Below are 9,740 nucleotides of genomic sequence, written 5' to 3' on the forward strand. Positions count from 1 at the left end.
CATTTGACCCAGCAATCCCATTCCTGGGTATATATCCAAAGGATTATAAATCGTTCTACTATAAGGACACATGCACATGAATGTTCATTACAGCACTGTTTACAGTAACAAAGACCTGGAACCAACCCAAATACCCATCGATGATAGACTAGACAGGGAAAATATGGCAGATATATACCATGGAATACTATGCAGCCATCAAAAACAACGAGTTCGTGTCCTTTGCAGGGACATGGATGAACCTGGAAACCATCATTCTCAGCAAACTGACACAAGAACAGAAAATCAAACACCACATGTTCTCACTCATAGGTGGGTGTTGGACAATGAGAACACATGGACACAGGGAGGGGAGCATCACATAATGAGGTCTGTCAGGGGGAAATAGGGGAGGGACGGGGGAGTGGGGAGTTGGGGAGAGACAGCATGGGGAGAAATGCCAGATATAGGTGATGGGGAGGAAGGCAGCAAATCACACTGCCACGTGTGTACCTATGCAACAATCTTGCATGTTCTTCACAGGTACCCCAAAACCTAAAATGCAATTAAAAAAAAATAAAATGTTCAAGTGTGGAGTTCTTCCCATTTTCTAGGATAGGGAGAAAGGAATAGGTGGAAAAAGTATGAGATGAGATAGAGGCCATGTGACTGAGCTTCTGAGTTTTTTATTTATAAAATGGGAATAACAGTACCTGTTAAAACATGAGAACGTAAGAATTAATGAGATTATGTATTTCTATAGAACCTCAAAAATGTACAAGCTACTTTATATATATGGTGATATATATATAATGATGCATATAAATATAATATGCAAGGCACTGGCATAATGTGTGCATAAAGCGCCCTGCACATTAAAGCGATAGAAAGGTTAGTTGTTGCTATTTACCATCCTTGAATAAGTTTCTCTTTTGTACATAACAGTAATTATCAGCCATTTTTTACATAGCTGTTTAGCTGCATAGCAATATAAAACTAGGTTTTCAAACTTATTAGTCTTAAAATGGAACTGAGTAGGACAGAAGGAAAATAAGGTTTTAATGCTTACTGTGTACTTTACATATGATATTTAAACCTTATAGTATGTGCCTAAACAAAATACTGTCTTCATTTTGTAGATGAGACTACTGAATCTCACTGACAGAGCCTGGATTTGACATTCATGCTCTAACATTATAAAATATACATTTCTGTTAAGTATTTTCTTTTTTTGAGATAGAGTCTTGCTCTGTTGCCCAGGCTGGAGTGCAGTGGTGCGATCTCAGCTCGCTGCAACCTCTGCCTCCTGGGTTCAAGCAATTCTCCTGCCTCAGCTTCCTGAGTAGCTGGGATTATGGGCACCTGCCACCACACCTGGCTAATTTTTGTATTTTTAGTAGAGACCAGGCTTCGCCATGTTGGCCAGGCTGGGCTGGTCTTGAACTCCTGACCTTAGGTGATCTGCCTGCTTTGGCCTCCCAAAGTGCTGGGATTATAGATGTTAGCTACCGTGACTGGCTATGCCAGGCTAATTTATGTATTTTAAGTAGAGATGGGGTTTTGCCATGTTGGCCAGGTAACTCCTGACCTCAGGTGATCCACCCACCTTGGCCTCCCAAAGTCCTAGGATTACAGGTGTGAGCCACCATGTCTGGACTGCCCCATGTAACTAAGAAATTCTACTTTGTCATTTCAATGGACTGTGTTACTGAAACATATGGTCAATATGGATACAGAATTACAATATAGTCAAAATCATAAGGTACATATCATAAATATAATCCACTTTATCTAATCTACTTGGGACCAGTGCTCGTGAACTTCAACATACACCTGGCCAAATGGTTGAAATATTTGTGTTTTAAACACTATTACATAGGAAACCCACTGATATTTTTTACAACCATTATATCTGGGTTTACATATAGTAGCCTTTCTGAATTCCATATTGAAAGACATGGGTTGGACAAGTGTAAGTATGTTTACTGGGCAATACAACAGGATATCTGAAAGAAGGTTAGTTCAGTTTGGTAATTGCTTAACCTGGCTTTGAAAAACCTGCTTTCCTTTGGAATATTTTGATTAATTTTGCAGAATAGAGACTTTAAGAGAGAAGGGAACGCAATACCAGCAAAAGATTTTTTTCCTATTTTGTGTCATGTAACATGAATGGTTTGTGGTCAAGCAGGCGTGTAACTTATGGGGTACTACAGCATGAGTGAAATACAATTCTTACATTCTCCTGTCATTTATAATGCTAACATTTACAAATGACATACTCAAAATTTCGTAAGAAGACACTAATCTGTGGCTCAGTCCAATCTGACTAATGCATTTGGAAAAGGTGACCCTAGATTATATATATATATACACACAGACACACACACACACACACACACACACGTATATATTTGTCTATATATGTGTGTGTATGTATATATTTTTTCTACATATATTTAAAAGACTAGTTTAGTTAAAAAATTATTTGTTTATGAGATGAATCTGAGCAAGTTAGGAAAGATTGCTCTCACATGCTTTAACTCTCAATTGGAGATACTCTGATATTTAAATAAACATACTTTGCATTGTCAGGAAGATAACTTTTCCAGAGAAGATTTGACTTTAATAGTCTATTGATTAGCTGCCTAAGTCAACAGTCACTCAAATAACATTGTTTTCTTATCTTTATCTACACTTGTGGCCTATCAGTGACCTTTGTCACTTCTCTTGCTGTCCCTCCCTCTGTATTTCACCTCTATGGATGACTGCCAATTCCTAATCTTTTTCCTAGCCCCATCTTCCATTAGGACTGGTTTTTATCCAAAATGTACCGACTTGAAATGGAAACTTTTTTTGATAGCTTTCTCTTTGACTTTTAGTTTCAACTCCTGCTCACTCAGGCCTGCTATGTAACCTGTACTTATTTACACTTACTCTGTTTTCCCTTCTTAGCTAAAAGGAACCAAGTTACTTTCTCTGTGGTCACTGAGTGGTGAGGTTATTTTGGGCCATGAGGGCTGGGGGCAGGGTTAGGCTAGAGAGGTAGCTGAAATAAGTTTCATGGCTGAAGCTAATCTTTGGTTTTCCAGTCTAATATGCCTTGCAGTCTAATTCTCATTAGGAACAGAATTAATGTGTATACCCAACATATCATCTGGTTGTTTACCATCTGAAACATCTGAAACACATCAGTGCTTTTGGAGAAATAGCATTTCCTTTTCTCTTGTTCCACATTTTAAAAATTACATTGTCTGCATTTTAAATTAAGTAAAAGGGCTGAAAAAGGTCACTTTTCTTCCTTTATATTTAAAAAACAAACCAACTCTAAGTCGGTAAGTTTCAGATGCAAAAATCATCCTGAAATTACCATGACATAACTAAAAATAATTCTGCCAGGATTAAGGATAAAGAGCAAAACCCATAGCTATCAGAAAGCAAGGACATTTACCTGAAATAACAGGTAACCTTGAGTTATATGAGTTTTAGAACCAAAGAACTTTGGATATAAGAAAGAAGTATGCACATGGTTAATAGACAAGGCAGAGAAAAGCAGTTATTAATCCAGAGTAGCAAGTCTACCCAATCATGAGCAAACTGAGAGGTCCACCACAGACATTAATTTTAATGAAGTTACTCAAGATTTCCCCTTTCTTCAAGCATTCCAGGAATCAGATGGAGGAAGATGGGTTAACATCATCTTTATCAAATATTTGCAAACATTATGCAGATAGCTGGAAAGCCTGTGCATGGTGAATGGACAAGATTATCACATAAAATTGAATAGCTGAGTCTCATAATATTTAGGTCTTGAATGAAGTTAGGCCTTGATCTGCTTCCAGCCAGTTGATCTCTTAATTACATAGGCTGTGCAACAAGTTTTTGGTTCTGTTTTATAGTTTTCTTCCTTGCATTCTTCTAGATTGAATATATTCTTGATTTGTTTTACAGATCACTGCTTTTCCTCCAGAATAAGCCAATGTGGATAAGGGAGACCAAAGGATATTAATTTTATACCAATAAGAAAAGTCTTACTTGAACCTCATGTGTAATAAATGTTCAAATAAGTTGGTTGTAAGGTTTTGGTGTACAATTTCAGGATATTTTCACAGAACATATTGCTCTCAAGTCAGGGTTAAAGTGAAACTTTCCATGGGGATAACACAGGATAATATTCTTTCAGGAAAAAGGGTATTAAACTTTCCTCTACTAGGCATCTTCCCTCAGGCACTGAGGCTGCAGCCATCCAACAAATGGGGAAGGGCAGAAAGAGGAGTCTTCAAAAGTCGCAAATATGCTTCAATAGCTACTTTTTAGCAAGTGTGGCAATGAGATCTTTCCATTCTCCCCTCTTCTTCGTGATGTAAGCAGGGGTGAGTAGCTGCAGCAGTGATTCTGTCTGTTGCCTAAAGAAGTTCTGACACAAGGCCTCAGTGTTACAAATCACATACATCCCACAGTCATAGCTATTTTGTTGGGCAGGGGCTTTCTCTTCCACAAAGGCCAGTTTGTTTCCTTTTCTGCCTAAGAAAGCCTCCAGTTTCTCTGCCACCTGCTTTGCATGAATTGAGTTGCTCCTGCTATGGGAATCATAATGAAAAAAGCTATTTTTATCTTGGAGGTAGACCAATAAACTCCAGTGGGTTCCTCCAGCTGCCTGGTTGGAGTTATCATTGATGGCTAAAAACACAACTGTCTTGTCGGGGAGGTCCAGTGGCTCAAGAAACATGGCGATCTCTGCTGGATTGCTAGTGCACTTGATGAACTGAGTGACTTCAGGACTAATGAAACTGACATGATCAGAGCAGTCATGAAACTGACTGTTGGCAAAGTACTCAAAGGCAAATCCAATAATATGGTCATTGAGCCAGTTTGGCGGATCCAACAGTGAGACATCTGATTGCCGCAGTAGACTGTCCATGTAACTCAAGACTACGGGGTCCATCTTGTACTGACCAGGGCTGCTCAGAAATTCCAGAAGCTGAAGGAGAGGCAGAAGACAATATTACTGTCTAATATAATACCTGGCTGTAAAATGGGGCTGGAAAATAGTAATTACTTTTATATGGTTGTGGTAAAGAAAAACATAGTTGACCCTTGGACAACGTGGGATTTGTGCAGATCTACTTAAACAGGGATTTTCTTCCATCTCTGCCACCCCTGAGACAGCAAGACCAATTGCTCCTCTTCCTTCTCCTCTTCAGCCTACTCAACATGAAGATGAGGAGGATGTAGACCTTTATGATGATCCATTTCCACTTAATGAATAGTAAATATATTTTCTTTTCTTTATGATTTTCTTAATAAGATTTTTCCATAGCTTACTTTATTGTAAGAATGCAGTATATAAAACCTTTCACGAAACATGTGTTTATTGACTACGTTATTGGTAAGGCATCTTGTCAACAGTAGGCTACTAACAGTTAAGTTTTTAGGGCGTCAGAACTTACACCTAGGCTGGGTGTGGTGGTTCACGCTGGAAATCCCAGCACTTGGGAGGCCAAGATGGATGGATCACTTGAGGTCAAGAGTTTGAGATCAGCCTGGCCAACATGGTGAAACCCTGTCTCTACTAAAAATACAAAAATTAACCAGGTGTGGTGGGGCATGCCTGTAATCTCAGCTACTCGAGAGGCTGAGGTGGGAGAATGCTTAAACCTGGGAGGTGGAGGTTGTAATAAGCTGAGATTGTGCTACTGTACTCCAGCCTGGGTGACAGAGCAAGACTCCATTAAAAAAAAAAAAAAAAAGTTAGGCTGGGCGTAGTGGCTCATGCCTGTAATCCAAGTACTTTGGAGGCCAAGGCAGGCGGATCACCTGAGGTCGGGAGTTCAAGACCAGCCTGACCAACATGGTGAAACCCCGTCTTTTAAAAAAAAAAAAAAAAAAAAAAAAGTTATACCTAGATTTTTGACTGCATAGGGGGTTGGCACTCCTAGCCCCTGTAATCTCTTACAGTTACAGTTGTTCAAGGGTCAACTGTAACTGTAAGAAATTCCAGCTTATGTGCTACATGTAAACAGTTAGAATGAAAACAGGAAATTTGCCATGTACACAGTAAGCATGAATTTTAAATATCCTCTTGAAGTGCAGAGATTGGTTAAAATTAAAGCTAATGTTGTACCAAACACCATAGCATTAACTATATTATTTGGCTCTTTAATGAATATGCATAATGATAACAAATTATTATTATTATTATTTTTCCCAGCAGGTGGAGGTTGCAGTGAGCACAAATTATTTTTATATTAAAGATGAATTAAAAGAATCTAAAGGAAAAAATTACTAATTACCAAGGGAAATAGTTTCCATTTCAACATTAATTTTCAAAAGATAAGATAAAATATTGCTTCCTCCTTCCATAATGAAACGTGATACTGATTAGGGTTTTAGTTAAAAGGAGCTGTAATTTTAAAAACAGAAAATCATGAGACTACTACAAACGAAATTCATACCTGATTCTGCCCTGCCATGAGCATGAGTGATATAACATGGGTTTGCCTGTTTCAGAGCTTTAGCCTCAAGGGGTATGAGCAAGATGATGTAACGTTTACAATATAAGCTAGGACTTCTTTTGACTTCTTTTAAAAGGTAGCATGAGATAAGATTCTGGAAACCTGGGTCTAGCCCTAGTTTTACCACTGATTTGGTGGTATCATCTTGAGCCATCATTTAAATGACTTTGTCCTTGTTTCTGCAAACAAGTATATGCCTTTTTTACAGGTGGCAAACAAAATGATTAAAAGATTTTATATGTCATCTCTAAAAAAGGCATATATCCACCTTACATACCATAGAGAGTTGTAGAGAAGGCCAAATAATTTTATTTGAAAGTACTAAGAGTTTAAAAAGTTGTACAAATAATATTTATCAATTAGATGATATTAGTAAAATAATCAGAAAATCCAGATAGCCCTCGAAACCAATCAAAGGAGATGAGGTTTGAAAACAAATATCTATTCACATTATCTTATCTAAATAACAGACTGACTAACTTAAGAGACAAGTTGTATAATGAGATTAGCATGCTTGTAACGACCCAAAGTGAGATAAGTCTGATGGGTGCAGAATATTTGAGCCTAAGAGAGTTAACAGAGTTAACTGTTATGCACTGACCAGCAGCATGGCACTATTTTTGAAAACCACACAGCAATAAGCTGTTGCATGCAGATTGGGAGTGCAAAACAAAGCATATTATAAGAAAACAGTAATAATGCTGTAAAAAGACAAGACTAGAGTTATGACATCTAGACATAGACTAGATTGATCTATAACATGATCGTAGATCAATCAAGTGAAAGCAATTTGGCAGAGGCTACGCAATCAGCTTGTTGATGTGACTTGATGTAAGAGTTTATAATTATACTGTAAAGGCGGAATGAATGTTACCTGGCTACAACAGCTCTTTCCCATGTCTTCAATAAACACTGCATAGTTGTGAGAGCCAGGTCATACAGCTTGGCAATTTAATCAATTCTGGCCATTAGACCAGTTATTTTACCACTTGACTACACTATTAAGCAATAATTTCATGATATAACCATTTTCATGTAATGAGACACTGCAAAAACCTATATGAAAAGTCAATACACCCCACAAGAAAGAAAGCTAAAGTAAATGAAGAGGTATCCAACAGTTTTATGCAGACATAGTATGTCATAATCTGACTACTTCAGAAACAACATAAGGCTGCTTATAAGAAAAAAGAAAAAATATATATAATAAGATGGCATGAATTAGGATTTTCTTAAGAAAAAAGAATAACGAGAGGAGAGACATAAACTGGAGCCAAGAATGAAGTTAATGAGGCATAGAGCACATTTGCTATGGGTGGGTCACAAATTTGGCCCTAAGCTTTTTGGCAGCTAACCAGAGAGAGTTAAGTTAAACATTCACAATGTCCATAAGATAAAAACAAAGCAATTGCTCAGGAGAGGTAAAATAATTCTTTGTATTATGGTCTGACAGTTTTTTCTCAAGAGATTTTCATAAAACACATGGTGCATTGTAACAAATAGTGCCTCACAATATCCTTACAACAGATCCAAGTTAGATAGGATTGTTTCCTACAATATTTAATATCTAGCCTGATGGCAAGTGGGCATAGCTAATCAAGTGAAAGCAATTTGGCAGAGGCTAGGTAATCAGCTTGTGGATGTGACATGATGTAAGAGTTTATGATTATGAAGGTGGAATGACTGCTCCCTGGCTAGAGCATCTCTCTCCCATGTCTTCAATAAACACTGCATAGTTGTGAGTGCCAGGTCATATAGCTTGGCAAATACCCGGAGACCTACTCTCTGCACTGCCTGCTGAAATCATACCACTCTTCGACGCCAACCCAACTAGGGAAAGAAGCCTACAGGAAGAGTGCCTCAACAATCAGTCATCTCTCACCTTGAAGGGAGTGTCCACAGGCTGGGAGTTTAACTCCAAAAATTCTAATGCAAACAGAACTCAACTAGCCTTTAACCAAACACACCCTTGGCCAAGAAAAATAACTCTAAACTTCAGATTTGAAGACTTGAATTTTAGACTCAGTTCTATTACTCACTGGCTGTATGATCATAAATAAATTACTAAATTTCCTTAACTCTCACTTTCCTTTTCTGTAGAGTGAGAATATATATTTTTTTTATAGTCTAGAGGGTTTTTTTTTTTTTTTTTTTTTTTTTCTTTTAAACACCTACTATGTCATGAATTCAGTAGCCCAGGTTCTCACAAAGTGTGCTTCTCCGGGTGGATCAGGCTGGCGCTTCAGGTGAACCCAGGCACCTTTCTCTTGGGCTTCCTTCTTTTTCTTATCATCTTCCTTCATGCATTTCAGGAAGTAATCTCTGTTCTTAGAGTGCTTAATGCACTCGATAAGAACAATAATTCTCTTGTCAAGAATCTTGCCCTTGTTTGTTTACAACAATGCCAACAGCATGCTGGGTATCACTGTAAACTCTTCCAGTTTTGCCATGGTAACACTGTGGGGTATTACTTTTTGAACAGTACCCACTCCCTTGATGTATGTATGTGGCCAAAGGACAACTCCATGTTTTCTACAAGGCCTAGAGAACATGTATTGGATGCCTCTCTTCTTTCCCTTTGTGTAAGTCATTTTGGTGAATTACTGGAAGATGGTGCTTTGGGCCAAAGGGCAATGTTTTTTATTTTTATCTTAAAGACAGGGTCTTGGTCTATTGCTCAGGCTGGAGCACAGTGGCACAATCATAGCTCAGTGCAGCCTCAAACTCGTAGGTTCAAGCCCGTTTCCTGCTTCTGCCTCCAGAGTAGCTAGGACTGCAGGTGCATACCACCATGCCTGGCTAAATTTTAAATTTTTGTAGAGACAGGGTCTCACTCTGTTGCCCAGGCTTCTGAGCTCAAGTGATCCTACTGCCTCTGCCACACAAAATGCAGGGATTACTGGTGTGAGCCACTATGCCCAGCTTAAAGTGAGAATATGAATACACGATCTTTATCATGTGGTATTTGTCAACATAAAATAAAGAAACATACATAAGTAGAATTTATAAATACGACATAAGGCCGAGGCAGGCAGACTGCCTGAGTTCAGGAGTTCGAAACCAGCCCAGGTAACATGGTGAAACCCCGTCTCCACTAAAATATAAAAAATTAGCGAGCATGGTGGTGGTGCCTGTAGTCCCACCTGCTAGGGAGACTGAGACACAAGAAATGCTTGAATTCGGGAGGCAGAGGTTGCAGTGAGCCTAGATAGCACCACTGCACTCCAGCCTGGGTGACAGAGTAAGATG

General features: G+C 38.5%; 1 protein-coding gene across 1 annotated transcript in view; it reads right to left on the bottom strand.

The window, feature by feature from the left end:
- Nucleotides 1-3,574: 3,574 nt before the first annotated feature.
- The window catches only part of SENP8 (SUMO peptidase family member, NEDD8 specific), a 22,530-nt gene continuing 16,364 nt past the window's right edge, over nt 3,575-9,740 (bottom strand). The window contains exon 2 of the mRNA XM_017548135.2: nt 3,575-4,957. Within this exon, the coding sequence (XP_017403624.1) occupies nt 4,283-4,921 (639 nt within the window). The 5' untranslated portion in view covers nt 4,922-4,957 and the 3' untranslated portion in view covers nt 3,575-4,282. The remainder of the gene's footprint in view (nt 4,958-9,740) is intronic.

This window comes from Cebus imitator, unplaced genomic scaffold (genome assembly GCF_001604975.1).
Source record: "Cebus imitator isolate Cc_AM_T3 unplaced genomic scaffold, Cebus_imitator-1.0 Scaffold203, whole genome shotgun sequence".
Taxonomy (NCBI): domain Eukaryota; kingdom Metazoa; phylum Chordata; class Mammalia; order Primates; family Cebidae; genus Cebus; species Cebus imitator.